The 17,158-nt window shown below is 40.7% G+C and overlaps 1 protein-coding gene across 2 annotated transcripts in view; it reads right to left on the bottom strand.

Annotated features, from left to right (window-relative positions):
• Positions 1–17,158, bottom strand: part of LOC138103989 (3'-5' RNA helicase YTHDC2-like) — a 30,504-nt gene that overhangs the window by 8,524 nt on the left and 4,822 nt on the right. For both annotated transcript variants that reach the window (XM_069002672.1, XM_069002673.1), the window contains 19 exons: positions 15,253–15,355; positions 13,889–14,045; positions 11,618–11,725; positions 10,362–10,510; positions 9,847–9,982; positions 9,372–9,498; positions 8,294–8,359; positions 7,349–7,527; positions 7,082–7,178; positions 6,918–7,005; positions 6,737–6,817; positions 5,705–5,787; positions 4,678–4,783; positions 4,422–4,541; positions 3,802–4,074; positions 3,157–3,283; positions 2,475–2,680; positions 1,550–1,745; positions 313–422 (listed from right to left, as the gene is read on the bottom strand). In XM_069002672.1, the coding sequence (XP_068858773.1) occupies positions 313–422; positions 1,550–1,745; positions 2,475–2,680; positions 3,157–3,283; positions 3,802–4,074; positions 4,422–4,541; positions 4,678–4,783; positions 5,705–5,787; positions 6,737–6,817; positions 6,918–7,005; positions 7,082–7,178; positions 7,349–7,527; positions 8,294–8,359; positions 9,372–9,498; positions 9,847–9,982; positions 10,362–10,510; positions 11,618–11,725; positions 13,889–14,045; positions 15,253–15,355 (2,512 nt within the window). The remainder of the gene's footprint in view (positions 1–312; positions 423–1,549; positions 1,746–2,474; positions 2,681–3,156; positions 3,284–3,801; positions 4,075–4,421; positions 4,542–4,677; positions 4,784–5,704; positions 5,788–6,736; positions 6,818–6,917; positions 7,006–7,081; positions 7,179–7,348; positions 7,528–8,293; positions 8,360–9,371; positions 9,499–9,846; positions 9,983–10,361; positions 10,511–11,617; positions 11,726–13,888; positions 14,046–15,252; positions 15,356–17,158) is intronic.

Raw genomic sequence — 17,158 nt, 5'->3', positions numbered from 1 at the left:
ATTATTTTTTGACTTTCTGCTCATAGGTACAAGATATGAAAGGCATGGGTGGTAGGTTACGAAACCTTGCGACGTGCACGTTGAACACGTGAATTCACGTGACAGCTCTGGGCCAAAGGGGACTGAAGCCCTTTAACTCTTGACGAGCTCACGAAATATGGGTTAAATCACAGAGTACTTAGTTTGACAGACCCCAGCGGACCATGACATTCTTAGAGAAAATTCCTGGCTACTCAAATGTTACAAAAACCTTTTTACATCTTTTTATAACCCTTCTACATGAAGCAAACACAGGAGTGATTTCTTACGTACTTCAGGGTCCAGTTTGAGATGAAGCCATTCATCCAGCTTCAGTAGTGCCTGATTAGCAGTTGTCTTGTCCTCCATCTCACTGTCACTGCTATCATTAGATACCCCTCCCCCTGAATTGAAGATAAAAGGTGCATTAGCATTTCTGTATTATTTCTACTTATATACAAAAACCTGAACACTACCGTATTACCAGCAATAAATATTTTTCCTTCTAAAATTGACTTTACAATGTAAACTGTTGTAAAACTACTTCTTCTTTTCTGCAAATACACTGCAAAGTCTTTGCTCCAGATAGGAGCAATCAAGTAGCCAGATCCTGCTGAAGATCCTACTGTGTAAAAACCTGTACTGACGTGGTCTGACTCAGCTCATGTACCTTCACCAGTATTCACGAGCCACTCTCCAGCCGTTGCCTGAAGCTGTTTGTAAAACCACACGTGGCTCTATTTCCTAGTAAAACAGCAGATTTTTTTACTAGATTACTAGATAAAGACCTAGTAAGAAAAAAACCAATTATAGATACGTATGACTATTCATTAGGAATCCTTATTTCCTAGAGTGCAATTCAATCAGCATGAACGCTATTCTAAGGTCAACAGTTTAAAAGCAAGACAGAAAAGCTTCACAAATAAGTTGGACTTTTAGTTTGATTCAACCTATGAGAACTAGCAGCAGGTATTTTTGCTTCCATTCCTACAGCACTCCATTTAAATAAGAAAAAAAAGGAAACTTCTATATATTCTCCATTACTTCTAGTTAATAGCACAGCTAATTGACATTAGAAATTATCAGTGGAAAATATCTTGAAAATGCATGTGTCAGCTAGAAGCAGTATGTCTTGTTTGCCATACTGATTGTTTCTAAATTATCCAGTTTGAATAATCCGGTCTGAAGTATCAAATAAAGCAGTCTGGAGAAAAAGAACACACATGCTACACTCCTCAGTACTAGTATTACCATTAGACATTGTGGCTGCATTCTCTCCTTACAAACTGCACTGTAGCTTCTGAGACCCCAGGACTGTGTCAGTTATGGATATGAATCTGTAAGGAATCCCAAAACTGAGACATTTGTTACAGAACCTACAAACTATTCCTGAATAGCTACAAGAATCATTCCACTTCTGTTATTTCAGAAGTCGCCAATATCTGCATTACATATGATTGAAAAAGCAGCTTTGCACATCACACACTGGTGTGTGCCAATGGAAACATTCCAAATCCACACTCCAGTGTACCTCGGAAGGCTGAGGATGCCTGCAAGGCGTTACTTGGCAGTCTGGCTGGCCCACAGAAGAGGGACACGGTGACAGGCGTCACAGCAGAGCAGCACCTGATGTTTGCTGTCTTGCGAGCTCTGGTCATTTCGTCATAGATAAGCCAGTCTGTAGGGAGGGCCTGGATGGCTGCAGCTTGTCCATTTGCTGGGGGAACCTGGGCAAGAGCAGGTCAGACTGGGCTATTATACCCTCTACCTGTAGTTAACGTACATTTTAACATCTTTCTTATTTCATCCAGAGACATTGTGGATGCCTCAACCTGGCAGTGTTCAAGGCCAGGCTGCGAGGGGCTCTGAGCAACCTGGACTAGTGGAAGGTGTCCCTGCCCATGGCAGGGGGTTGGAATGAGATAAGCTTTAAGGTCCCTTCCAACCCAAACCGTTCTGTGATTCTGTATCTTTAGGAAGAAATACGTCTCTAATTATATACGTATATAATACATACATATATAAAAATAAAAATTAATAAAAATATACATGCAAATAAAAAAGCAGGAGAGAGAATTCAACCCGATGCACAAATTATCCTACCACCATGAAACAAAATACTTTGCTTTAAAAAGAGATGTTAAAGAAGAAAAGTTTCAGAGCAGAACTTCTTGCTTTTAAGAGCAGGGATCATTATATCTTTACAACAATTTTACAGCTAGGGGTGGTTTTTTGTCATTTTGCCTTGTTCCATCTAGAGAAAGGACTAATTGAAACAATGGAAAAATGAACCAACTCCAATTCTACCAACCGGTAGGAAAAGGATTTTCTAAAGCTGCAGTGTTTCATGCCCTTGCTGCTTTTAAAGTACTGACAACTAGGAAAAGACGTTTCTAAAACATCTGATAGATTCCAAGTGCTCTATTTGGTGAACTATAAATTCAAAGTGATTTTACCTTTTTATACTGAGATTGACCAAGAACAGAGGTAGGATGAAATCGCACTTTCTTCTCCTTTGGTTCAGTCAACACCAGGCTTTCTCTGTCTACGTGCACAAGATTGGGATACATCCCGGCCACTAAGGCAGCTTTAATTACAGCCCAGTTCTCAGAGTTAGTATTAACATCTCTAATATCAGCTCCTCCTCTGGCTCTCACAAAACCTGTCAGAAGAACAGGACAAAACGGTGCCATGTTAGCTTGTGTTTGGCTCTCAAAAGGAATTTGAAAACAAAGGTGAAATAAACTACTAATCTGTTGCATCTTTCACCACTGCCAACCTTAACAGCATCAAGAAGAAACCATTACACTGAAATCCCTCCCGATAGGGGGTTGCAGACTAACACAGAATACAATTATTTTCTACAATACAAAGACACTTCCCATGGGAATAATTTACTAAAATATAATGATCCAAAGAAATTCATCTCGACACTGAAATGCAGTGCCATGTGGAGATGAGCATGCCTTCGGTTAGATCAGCCACACTTCCTCATCTACACCATACCCTGCATCAACGCGTACCTGGAGGTCTGATTCAAATTAAGTAAGAAAAACGACATCAGTGAACATTATTTCTGCTACAATTTCTATAGGCTGGACTTTAAAACGAGGTTAGAATTTCTTCCAAGCTGTTTACCTGAGGCTCTAAGCTGGCCGAGCAGCTGTGTTCTCATTCCTACGATGATTTCCATCGTGGCTTGGGACAGGAAGTTCTTTTCACAGAAGGCTCTCTCCCAGCCATCACCGCGCGCCTTCTGCCACGCCTGAAAACGTTTTTTACATTTGCCTATCAGTTTGACTAGCTAAAACTAAAAAATGCATTTTAAAAAAATTACATTCACGTCAATAAAATGAAGGCAAAACCCACTCTGGAAGTAAATGCATCAAACTAGATTTTTTTCCTGTTCAAGAATTAGATTCTCTTTACCTGTTCACTCCAGTGATCATTACGTCAAGTTAAAATGATTCATTCCATAAAGATCGTTACATTAAGATCATGATTTGAAGTTATCAGTGTAGTAGGATGTAAAGAGCCACACTGTTGGCACATGGTGGGAACGCTCACAATCTTACAAGGTTTGGAAACATCAACAAAACATACCACAAAAAGTGTTCCCTCACACATTTATGAGTCCAGTACACAGGAAAGCCACTAGGCAAAAATAACATCTTCTCCAAGGCCTTAATCACAGTCCACCACTCTACCTCCAAGTTGACTGGTACATTATTTGCCTTGATGGGTGACCTCCTGTGATGAGTACTCTCTGAAATGAAATCCTACCTGGAAAGCCCTGAGCAGGGCCATGTGGTCACTGAACGTCCCTGCAGCAAAACGCTTCCTGCACAGCATGGCTGCACGCTTTTGGGAGGCCAGCGTGGGCAGCACAAAAGGGTCTTGGCAGGCAAGAGCACAGGCAATGGTCAGAACAGGATCCAGGCACTTCAGCACAACAGCATACAACACCATTTTACCCAGGTGTGGCTCTACAGGTAATTCAGTGAGGTGGTAACCAAGCTCAGTGAGATCTTCCCAAGGGTCCATGGCATCTATGGTCTGTTTATAAACAAACAAACAAAGGAGAGGGGGACAGGGACAGTGGACAAAATCAGTTTACAGCGAAAGCAGAACGGATGTGAATACTGGGCATTAACTAGACTTGTTCCCAAACACTAAAGCAGCAAGTCCAACTATTAACAGAGACGACTTTGAACCACTCTCTTCCCCGACACGGAAAAACACATCCCCCCACACAAAACGAAAACAGACAAGAAACAAAAATTCAAAAGATCCTGAAGTAATTAAAAACAGCTTCAGTACAAACAGAAGCCAGTAAGATAGGCTGCTACACCACAAATATGGAATCAAATGAAATTCCCACCTAAACCTACTCCTTTCCTGACCTTAAGCATGTGCACAGCGTTTCTGACAGTTACAGCAGGCGGAGGATCAGGAGCTTTCATAAGAAAGTCCACAACTGGACAATTAATTGGAGCCAGAAGCTTTGTGTATAAACAAATCTCCTGCAAGTTCAAAGGCAGAAGAAAAAAGGTTACTAAGACTTGGAAACAAACCCCAAACACACGATTTTTTGCAATTAATAGTATGGTTTGACGACATTAAATTTTTTAAAGTTACAATTTCAAACTGAACATGCACCTGAAGTGGCATTCTTAGAAGTTCTGGAGACTGAAATTCCAACATATTCTGCAATCGGAGCCTGCTGAAGAGACGAAAACAGACTCCAGGCTGACAGCGCCCAGCCCTTGAAAATAAAGTATGGGAAGTTGTGAAAATTAGGATTTTTTTCTAAAAACAAAACCAACCAACCAAAAGCCAACAAACAGACACAGAAACTTAGAATGGAAAAGCAGAAGCAGTTCTGTGAAGAAGGTGTTGCTAAGGGTAAGTCACACACGGGGTGCGAGTTTTCCAAGCGTGGATTATTTTTGATGGCATGGAAATTTTCTATTGTAATTTTAACCCAACACTGAGAAATCTGGAGAAACAAAAACAAGGCTTATCTATGTAAAGTCTGTGGGTTTTTTGCTAACCTAAGACCAGTCCAAATCTCAATCATCCTTCGCTGTAAGGAATCTAAGCTGCAAACTTCGTTTCTTCCCTGCACATCCCCCAAACAGAAGTAACCCTTGGAGTAAAAGGTAGAATAAAGATTAAATAACTTGTGACTGAAGGGACAGAGACAGCAAATTCTCACATCCACACACAAATACTTGAAGCTTAATGCCAACAGAATTGATGAAACAGGCATTTGTTGCTACAAAACTTCCAAGCCCTCACCCACAGTGTTGGGAAGAATACGATCATGGCCTGTTAAGTCATGGATAGTTTGGAGAAAGTCAAATAGGCAGACAAAGACAAGGCGTGAAAACTGTGACTGCTGGTGCTACGTGGGAGAAAGAGGAAGGAGAACAAACTAATGGGGGGGAAAACAACCTAGACCTTTGGGAAATGCCTGAGCATCACTTTTCTACAATCATTTCTTGGGAAATGATTCCAAGGAAATACATGCTGACCCCTACTCATCTGCAGAGAATGAGTGCTGGCCATTGTCCAGCACGACACTGGACTAGGCTAGAAACAGTTATTATGTTGTGTGCTTCATTCTTAACACACAGGACGGTGGAGATCTGCAAAATAAGAACCATTATGAGGCATTTATTACCTGCCTTTTCTCTGGATAGCACTGGCTTTTGAAATCCACCCCATTTTTAGCACTGTAACACGGCTCAGTGCATCAAAAGACTTCTGTAAAAACAAAGGAAGGAACATAAGCCCAAGACTGAATAGGGCACATGAAATAAAAGTTACTAGTTATTTAGATTACTAACAGAAGTTCTCTAAAAAGTATGACATTGTAATATATACAGCAGCTTCTAGCACAAAGGTATCTTCTCAGTTCCAGGTGAATTTATGATGGTACCTCCTCTGCAGTATCTTTGTGCTACACAGTTTTCGAAATGAAACTTTTTCTAGTCAACAGGTAATTGCAAGTCAGTGAAAGATACGTCAGGTCTGCGTTCTGAGATATCACAAAGCAAGCAAAAATACATTATTATACCAAATAAAGTTTTCCTCTTTATCTCACTTGGAAATTACCTCCTTATTTTCCTAGATTTGATGTAAAATTACCAAAAGAAATTGTATTATAAGAACTTCAGAAATTTGGTGTCTGTATCTCCTACGAAATCCAACTCCATTTTCAAAGCCATACACGAGATCTTAAACTGCCTCGTTATGTTATCTCACTTTTCTTGAACAAGTAACTTAGGAATAGGCATGCAACACACCCAAAAAAGTGCTTAAAAGCTTAATGGGTACTTTTTGGACTTGATACAATAGTAGGACAAAAGGAACTCCCAGTGTCCTCCAAGACTCAGGAAGGTGGTGGTCTAAACGGAGGACTTGTTTTAAAAATCAAACAGAAATACTAAATTACAAAAAAAAAAAAAAAAAGATACATCAACACCTCAACCTACGTTAGTTTTTACAGGGCTTTTAGACAGCTAGCTATTTACAGTGTTTGTCATAAAGCAAATGGATGTTGAAACTTCTCAGTGAGGTCTGTTGCCTGACAGGCACTAGCTCTCAGCCTACTGCTAAGTTAAAAAGAAAAGTTCTCCAAAATTTATGCACCGTGTGTTTTAGAATGGCACCAGGAAGTTCACTTCCCAAAGACAATGTAAGGCAGCCGTACCTCTTTCACCTTGCCTGAGTCAATGACAAATACAACATCACTGACTGTTACGCTGGTTTCTGCAATATTCGTAGAAAGAATCTGCAATGAAAAAAACAACCAAACAACAAAACTGTAGTAACTGTAAAAGCAAAGGCAAAGTAGATCACTGTCGCATCTGACCAAGTCCTCTGATACTTGCAATTTTGCGGACGCCAGAAGGTGGAGTTTCAAGCACTTTTTTCTGATCCAAAGTCTGCACACTCGAATGAAGCATGAAAACTTGGTATCTAATGCAAGACAAAAAGCACGTTTTAAGGATCCTCTAAAGAAGCAATGGAAAGCCACAGAAACTAAAGGTTTTACCTGGGAGCATTATCAGCAAATCTCTTGTCATCAAAAAGAATGCGGTCCCTCAGGCTCACTATCTCATCATATCCAGGAAGAAATATTAAAATGGCTCCTAAAAAAGGAAGTGGGTTTGCAGAGTTAAACAGAAAATTCAAACACACGTCAGCGCCACGTAGCCCAGCCCTCGGAAGGTTTTAACTCCTGGGGATTTCCGAAGAAAGAGCAGGATTCATCAGAAGCTGAATCCACAACAATTCACTGGGAGCGTGGGTATTTACCTACCCGCATCACAGCTATGACAGATGCTGTGGAGTAAGTGCATGATCAGATCCAGATCCACTTTTTCATCATCAAAGCTGTGATGATAAGCTGTCAGTAGCTCTCTGTCCTCTGCACTAAGGTCACTACCACTTTTTTGGACCAGGGAACTTTCATCCAGATTTCCAAATCCGAATGAAGCACTGTAATAAAAAAATACGCAGAAGGCTGTTCCCTTCAGGTTTGCATTCAGCCATCAACTCAAACTTAGATCAAGACCAACGTGACCACCGGTCTTGAATTTTAAATTTTAAGTGTCACAGAAGAGAATCACAGCACTAGTACTGCTCACTGACTTAAATGTTAACCCAACAAAGCATGCAGCTTCAATTTTTAGTGTTAACTTTCGTTTTCTTAAACTTCATTGAGACACAACCGTAAGTGAATGAAAGTCTGAAGACCTTTCTCGTTTATCAGTTCAAGGAAAAATATTTAAAAGATACATATTTTCCAAAAATTTCCCACTAGCAGAAACTACACTAAGAGAAATTATAATAACGTAACCTTTACAAAACACTACCTCAACTCTGATAGCTGTAAGTTCATCAAAGAAGCATTCTTGAACGGCCTAGTGTACACGTTACTTCGACAAAAGTTTCTTTACTATGTCTATTGTGTATCAACAACACACAGATAAAAACACGTGACAGATTTGTTTCCAAAATAAGCATGTGAAGACAAAATGGTTCATAGTATAGAATCAGCAAGTTGTGCTAACCTAAACAACGTGACACTGACTACAAATGCTTTTGTTCTTTGTTTTTGAAATATTCCTGTTCTCAAAAAAAAGGTACTGCTATTTAGCCCAGATTTTAAGGCACAAAAAGCTAAAACCTGTTCTGATTAAAAGAACACAAGCCTCAAATTTCCTTTCACCACAACTCCTTCTGCAAAGCAGTTACAGCTTACCTGTAGGATTCCAACAGATCAACAACCTCCGTCTGTCTGAAGCGCCTAGCCCAGTCCACAGCCGTCCTGAAAGAGTGGCACAAGTATTCTTACCAGATTTTCCACTTCAAAAGACGAGTATGAATAGCACATCATGCGAGGAGACAGCTGACACCACACTTTGGTGTCCATTTCTGTATTGCTAGCAATGCTGTTATTGCTGGATCTGCAACTTCCCATTCTGAAGTGCATGGACACGTGTTAACAGCGACCCGATTCTCAGGTAACTCCGCTCCTGACCACACAAGAGTGTCAGTTTTACACAGGAGTACAACACAAACACGCACAAGGAAATGTGGAACGAGGAACAGTGTGCCATTCCTTTAAGAAGCCCACACCAGTGTGCAGAGATCAGACCTGCCTGTTTGCAGTACCCTTTAAGTCATCCCAAAAAGTCACACCCCAGGCGTTTTTCATCAAAATGTGGGAAAATACTGGACTATTTCATGCCTTTCAGAAGTTGTCCTCCTCACAATGCAGTTCACTGGTTTACCTTTAAACTGCATTCCTTCCCAAGTTTTTCAAGTGTTGGTACCAAATATCAGAGCCCTGGAATCCTAATTCTTAGCCTTCCATACTACAATTACTTACTGTACTTCCTTTTTCTATGAAGACACACTTCATGACCACAAAACTTGAGTCTTTACAGATTCACAAATATTTTTACATGCTACAGCATATTTAGAAACATAACACAAAGATCTTCTTACGCAGGTAACTCCATGAAAATAAGAATCACCAAACATTCTGGTGGAATTCAGCAGATTACAGTTTTTCCACTAACCAGTGTCTTAAACAAGACATACTGAAACCAAGCTTATAGCCCATAATCAAGACCGTGTAATTAAGAATTCCAGGTAGAATTTACAGAAAACAATGTGCTTCAACAGAAGTTAAGAAACGGTTTAGGCTGCCAAAATCTATAGTTCTTACAGCAGTCTGGTAAGTTAGCAAATTAATTCAGATGTTATACAATTTTCTTTCTCTCTCCTATATTGACAAATAAATCTGTCTTTTGGTTTCTCTGTTTGCTTTTTACCAGCCATTGGATGATTTGCAGTGGATACTTGCTCCCATACTGATCAGCTGTTCTACTTGACTCAAAAAGCCTCTCCCTGAAGAAATCATCAGAGCAGTCGCGCCGGTCTCACTGTGCCTATAATCAACTGAGAAGTAAAAAAAAATCAGCAAACCCAATAGAAATGTTATTTTTTTTTCAAAATATTCTACAAATATTGCGTTCAAATCCCAGCCCAAAGAGAATTTGTTTCCTCACTCATCTCTGCAGTCAGTTCATGGGAATTCCACATTGTTTCAGAAGCACGCTTCTGCCAAGACTTCGAAACAACAACAATGAACTAAACAACTCATTAATTCTGCTAGCCCTATTCATTTTTTCAGTAGGCATCAGAATGCAAAAGTAACAACATTTGAATCTGAAGATGAAAGCAGCCATAGAAATTTAAATAAATTTGTGGTTGCTTTTTTGTTATGTAATAACATACAAAACTTACCACTGACATTTTCAGTTAAAATTAGATGGAACACCTGAGCAAAGGAATCAATATCTTTATGCAACCAGATGTCAGACAGACAGGAATCCATTTCTTTTACTATCCACGGTTCAAGGCAATTCACATCTTTTTCAGCCTGATGAGAAAAAACAATACTGAAAGATGAATCTCTTCCAAGAGGTGTCTTTATTCTCCCCCATTACCCACAAAGAATGTGAACAGTTAGTTTTCCCAGCAGCAATCAGAAATCCACCACTCAGGCATCAGTTAAAGCACTGACTGTGTCCTATGCAAGTACTCACACAACGGCAGTCGAGCCATTTGATCTGAGGAAAAGCTGTGTACAACCAGCGTAACCGAAACGCCCACGTCAGCCAGAGCAGCTCGTCCCAGTAAAGCGACCCTTAGAAGGCGTTAACACCCGGAGAGTCAACAGCACCCCAGATAACACACTTTAAACGGCTGGTAACGGAACACAAATAGAAACTTCTCTTGCAACAAAAGGAAAAACTTACCAGTTGATTAAATACTGCGTCACCACCATCATCCAGCAGACTGTACTCTTCATTTGCCCTTGGAACTGATTTTTGTCTCCGACATGCCAGTCTGTTGGTGTTTTCTTGAGCTGAACACCACTCAGCAAGAGTGGTTTTCTGTTTCTCTTCTAGAATGCAAAGTATTTCCCAAGAAATTTTTAGAGTCATCTTTATTATCCATTGTTTTCTATTAAAAAATAATTACAGCAGCTCAAAGTTTTACCTAGTCAGCTTTATTTAATCTAGAATGCTGCTGCAGTCCAACATAAATGACGCGTTTAAGGGTACCCAAAGGGCACCACTGCAAACGAGTGCTGTGAGAACAAGGTAAACCCCACCATTTTGGTGTTTAACCCCCTAAGCCTCCATTATTCCAAATTACTGCAGCCAAAGGAGCTTCCTAAGGAATTACCTTCTACACAATCTCAGCCCAGATCTTTCTCCAGAAGTGGAATTCTGGAGACAAGAGATACAGCCCCTGCACGTAATAACTTATTTTTGTATGCAAGTGGAAGAAACAGTAGAAGACACCAGTGTCTTAACTGAACTTTTCTATCCACAGGGATCAGAGCTGAGCACCGGCATAAACATCCAGTTAGGACGGTATGTTATAGCTTGGGGTTTGCCTGTTTTTTAAATTTTCTTTAAATGATCATTAGGATCATTACTTTCAGTTGCCAGAAAAACTGCTGGAGTAATAGCTACTTAATCAACTGAAAACCAATTATACTTAGTTCAAGAGTGTGAATACTTATTAAAAAATACATCCATGTCTGAAGAATGCAGTGAAAAATGCCACTAATAGGAACAACTTGTACATTTTGTGCAAGATGTACAAAATCCTGCCTCCTTTAACAGCTGCACTTGAATTTGCACCCAAAGGTACAGAGGACAGAGCATCCTCTGCTCCTATAGCTTTCATGTGGGCAGAGCCCCCAATTATATGTAATTCTACACCATAATAATTAGAAAAAATAAGACATTTATCAACTGAAAGTAAAAAGAATGCAACCACTGAATCAAAGTGAATTTTCTTCTTTAATTGCATGAACTTCCATGAACATTACATTTCAATAATGCAAATGCCGAGAGCTTAAAGACACTTGCTGTCATCTAATCACGTCTCATTTCATCTCCTGACTTTGGAACTTTAACAGAAAATCATCCTGTTAATGGCTTGTTCAACCAAGCAATGCTTCTCATTGCCAACCCTTACGATTAACTAGGTCACCAACCTTGCTGCTTCTCTTTTGTGTACTTTACCATCCCTTTGTTTGTATACCCAGTGCTTCGCAAAATGTCCTCCAGAAACATCTCTTTAACTTCAAAAGGTCTTCCTTGGACTGAAAGTACAAAAATTCCATAAAAGACGAGATATTCCCCAGCTTCACTTAGAGCATTACTTTTTTTTAAAAAATTATCTTCACTGGAGTTCATTTTTCTTAAAATTATACAAAACAAAACATTTCCAAAGTCAAATGCTATCTTGTTTCTCATTAACCTCTTCAATTATATCAGCTGTTATAGCAAGAGATGTTCGTAAGATTCAGAGTTGTTAGCTGCAATTTTTTAAAATGAGAAGAAGAAAACAGCCATTTTTGTTTAGGGTTACAAACAAGAACTCACCACGTAAGCCTGCCACCTGGAGTAAAAGCACAATTATTTAACAAGCAATTAATACAGCTTTGTGCAGGACTCCACAAGGAGACAGTACATCTTTGTGTTGAACTACTTTCTTTCATGAGAAGGATGTGAGGAGATAGACTTCTCTCAGCGTCCTCAACTGATTCAGCAAAGCTGGGCTTTCTTTACTGAATACTTCTGGACAGATGAGACATCCCAGTGGTCTTTACCTCCTAATAATTTATCCTTACTTCTTTTTCTACATGACTCTTTTCTAGACCTTATCTGTGAACATTAAAGGATGCTTTTCGCATGAAGAATTCAAGTCTCGACATTTTGATTTCTGGTCCCTTAAGATGACTTTAGATCACTTAGGATTTTCCTTCAGAAAGAACCATCTACAGTTCACATACTTTGAGAAGCTGTCATAGAGGAAGTCTTCCACCACCCATCACGAACTCTGTGTACTACAGCAATCCACAACTACAAAATGTTGGTTTCTGTGGTCAGGATTTTGTCAGCCATATTGCTGAAGGAGAAGCAAACCTTTTTCATTACGTTAACAGACAGAAGTCTAAAGCCGCTTCTTTTAATTCTTACATTCTCAAAAACAAAAAAGGAATAAAACATCTTTCCAATTGCTACTGGCCTGCTACACAACCAGCATAACCACTGTGGTAAACTGGAGCGACTCTCATCAGAATTTCCAAAACAAATATACTCATCTAAAAGAACAGGGAGCTGCGAGAAGAGTAAACTGGAAAGCCACACAACAATCACAACTGAGGCTCTCCCTTGCAAAAAAAAATTCAGAGACCATGAAATCACGTGTAATTTCCAGATTCCTGTCTCAAACACGTTGCAAGCCTTATTTTACTAGGCAGAAGTTCAGAACTGGGAACTAGAAAGAAACACTTCTATCTGTAAAAAAACCAATGAGGTTTCCTCCTCACAAACATTTGCTAAAACAAACCAGTAACTGATTCCACCCATTTCCTAGAACTGTTGAGATTTTTAAAAAAAACGGCTGACATGCAGAGACTCTACCTGATTGGCAAATAAAGCATTTCTCTTAAAAGCTACTGTTCAAAACACAATAAACTTGGACATCATTGTTGAAAAAGGAAGAGGACTGCAAGCTGCCAGAGGAGGTCACCCGTGCAGAAAACCCGTGAGCCAGGAGGGTGGGAAAAACAAAACAAGCCCACACAAACCCCCCATCTCCCACACATTCTGTATTTGCCTCTCCTAAAGATCAGTCAAATGAAACTAAAGCAGCAATAATGGGAACTTTTCTTTGCATCTGAAAGTCATCTTAACTGCAGGTAACCGAGTCTGACCATAAACTAACAGAAACTGGATGTCTTTTCTGAGTATTTACCCAGAGGAACGGCTACTAATTTCCTTTCAAACAAAGAATCATGGGATTGAAGCATGAAACCAAACCTGCCTAGGCCTCCTCTATTTCTCAACTGAACAGGTACAGTTATCTGCAATTTATCCAGTAACCAGTAACAACCTTTATGAGATCTGAAGAATTAGAATCTGCTGCAATGTATTAATATGCATCACACTAATGTAGCTCCTAAGTCCTGTACCAGCATGGAGACAGCATTTCAATAACCCTTCCCTACTTGAATTAAACGTGGAGAGGGCCAGGACATTCCTGCATTTACAGAACTCCCAGCGATAAAAACACTTCCCTCTGAAGTAGGCGCAAAGAGTTAAGAAACAAGAGGCCTGAATACCCAAAGAACAGGCACTGCTGTAATTCTCAGTGTATTCACCATGTGCCTTTACTCAGAGTAGTTTGCTACAGTTCACTAAAATCTGTGAGTCGGGGGCAGGTATACTGAGATTTAAGAGTTAAGAGAAGTACTTACTGTGTATTACTGGGCAGCTTCCAAAATACCTAATAAAAAGATTTGCATCTAGAGCAGCACTAGAAAGAATTAGTTTTAAATTATTCTGGTTTTGCAGCACATCTCTCAGTTTTATTAGCAAGAAGTCGCTGAACCTATCCCTCTCATGTACTTCATCCTGTAATAAAAGGAAAAAAAAACAAGAGATAAACAAACATCACAGATTCAAGATCATAACTTCTGACAAATACAAACCTTTTTTTTTTTTTAAATAAAATACATGATTTCGTGCTACATTACAGAGGCCTTAAAATGTGTAAATCTAGCTTAAGGGAAGGGATTTTTTTTAAACTATCCATAAGCAAAAAAAAAAGTTTCAAAAAGTTTTTATCAGAGCAGAGCGCACTGCAATGCACAAGCCACGCACACCTTAACGTCAGAGGCCAAAGTAAATGTCTGAAACCTCTCTCATTTTGTACTGGAAGCCAAATTTCAAGAAAAGGTCACAAACCACAAATCCTACAAATCTTATTTTAATAAATTCTCACTTCACAACTGATGAGGAGCACTTAAAGAAATGTATGACACCACATAATCAGAAAAAAAGACATTGCTTAGACAAGTCATACACAAAGCCTATAAACTGAGGACATAACTGCTTAATCATCTTTGTCATTCTTCTGTTTTGTTTTGTATTATGAATGAATGAAACAAGGACTCAAATACAAGGTTTGTAGGCTGACATCAAGAATTAATAGACCATTCTCATGCTTTTTTAACTCTGATAAACAGGTAGGCACCTAAACTTACCGTGACTTTTTTGTCTTCAGTAGTGGAATACTTAAATCTTGCCATAAACATTCTGGTCCCCCTTACTTACGGAAGTCCACAATAGGAATATTAACACAATCCTAAATGAACGCTCCTGAACAATTTGCTAGCAATTAGACTGCACATTATCTTGGAAACACTGGGCAAACAAATGGACTGAAAACCTGGTATTGCTAAAACAAATACATGATAACAGAAATTCTGACACAATCGTATTGAACCACATCTAAGCCTCCCTAAGGCTTTTCTGCCGACAGAGGAATTTCAGAAAAATTTACACTTCTGTCCTCCTCAACTCCTCCTGATTCCACACCTACTTATTGGCATGAACATAAAATAAGATGTTTTTCCAGGGAAAAGCACAAACAAACACACAGACAAGCACCAAAACCCACAAAACATGCATGCTACACTAAGGACTCAGAAAGTCTTTAAAGTCGATTCAGATTCTAGCAAACAAAACCACCGAAAACGCTCAGCAAATTTAAATAAAACAAACGAGGACCTCGTTTTCCAATTAACAAGCAACACAGGAAAGACCACAGGATGCTCACCACAATCACATGTGTCACAGTGGAGAGGGTGCTGTCTCCTGCCATCAGCGTGCGAAGGAGCATGTCATTAGTGCAGAATGTTACCAGTGTCTTTGGAGAAACCCTATGGAACAGAGCACAGAGACCACTCAGGGGCTTTGCACCACTTAAAGGCTGCTTAGCAGCTTTCCATGGCTCAAAAATTAAAGCAGCTGCTGACCAGAAGAGGCATTACAGTTCTCTCACCAAAGAACTCCTGCATACCACTTGTTTTCAAACTATGCCTATTCCCAGACATTCCCTAACAACTCTTACTGCTTGCGCTCCTAACTTTGAAGAATGGATTAACTGAAAACATCAGATTCAAATTTTAATAAGTAAGAAAGTTAAACAGAACCATGCGAAACAGTCATTCTCCATGTCATTCAATCTACTAGAAAATCCCATGTGGAAAACCAGGTTCCAATTCCTCAGCGTATGCTTGGATATAGCCCTTGTATTTGCCTACACGTGGTGCGATGAGCCTGGCTGGATGCCAGGTGCCACGCAAGCCACTCCTCTGCTGAGCTGGGCAGGGGAGAGGAAATACAATGGAAGACTCACAGGGTCAGGACCAGGATAAGGAGAACATGGGTCTCTCCCATGGGCAACAGTCCTCCATGAGCTTCTCCAGCATGAGTCCTTCCCATGGGCTGCAGGTCTTCATAAAAGGGACCTGCTCCAGCACAGGTCCCTTTCCACGGGGTGCAGTCCCTCAGGAACAGCCTGCTCCAGCGTGGGACCCCCATAGGGTCACAATCCTGACAGTAAACTGGGGGCTCTCTCCACAGGGCCACAGGTCCTGCCAGGAGCCTGCTCCAACACAGGCTTCCCAGAGGATCACAGCCTCTTTCAAGCACCCACCTGCTGCAACACGGAGTCCTGCACGGGCTGCAGGGGGATCCCCGCTGCACCATGCACCTCCATGGGCTGCAGGAGCACAGCTGCCTCACCACGGGCGGCACCACGGGCTGCTCTGGCACCTGGAGCACCTCCTCCCCTCCCGCACTGACCCTCCCATCTGCAGAACTGCTCCTCTCACACGCGCTCGCTGCTCTCCTTGGACTGCGGCCTCTGTTGTGCAGGATTTTCTCCCCCATTCCCTGCTGTCCCAGAGGCACTACCACCACCACAGATGGGCTCAGCCTTGGCCAGAGGCAGGTCCGTCCTGGCTGGCACCGTCTCTGTCACACACGGGGAAGGCTTCTGGCATCTTCTCACAGAAAGCTGCCCCACAGCTCCCAAAGCCCTGTCATGCAAACCTAATACACTACAGCTGACTACATCACAAAGCAATCAGCTGATCCTTTGGTTTTTCAGGAAGTCAAAATACTGAAGTGTAACTATTCTACACCCAGGGCAGAGTTAGCTGCCCCAGTAAAAACAGCAATTGTCACTACTTTCGCTGGTGCTGCCATCCCAAAGGAACCAAAAAGTTCCTTTGTACTCTCCTCCACAGCTCTTTCTGGAAGACCATTAAGAAAACCTACAAAATTAGACTTCTTTCTTATTCTAAGCACCCCTAAACACCTCCACTCCAGATCTTTTCTGTGCACAGCTGGAAATACTGTCATCTCTCCCTTTTAGTGCTTCTCCGGAGTAAATGCATTGATTCTTCTCAAGATGGATTTTCTTCCATTTTCATCTGACTTTGCTCTTCTTCTGCCAGCACAGTATCCAGTATTCCAGACATTAATCATGCAGCTTATTTGTGATACATCTTCACTAGCTCTTCTAATCCCTTAATAGCCTCGTGAGCTTTCCCATGCACATTCCAATTCTTGTCTTGGCTTTGTTGTTCCAGCACATTCGTTTTCACCACCCGTGCGTTATCCCTGTTCATTCAAGCAACACAACCTTTTGCCACCTTCTGGTCACTCATATCCCA

This window comes from Aphelocoma coerulescens (assembly GCF_041296385.1).
Source record: "Aphelocoma coerulescens isolate FSJ_1873_10779 chromosome Z unlocalized genomic scaffold, UR_Acoe_1.0 ChrZ_unloc_scaf_3, whole genome shotgun sequence".
NCBI classification, from domain to species: Eukaryota; Metazoa; Chordata; class Aves; order Passeriformes; family Corvidae; genus Aphelocoma; species Aphelocoma coerulescens.
The sequence above is the reverse complement of the archived record's forward strand: the minus strand, read 5'-3'. Positions and strand labels throughout refer to the sequence as shown.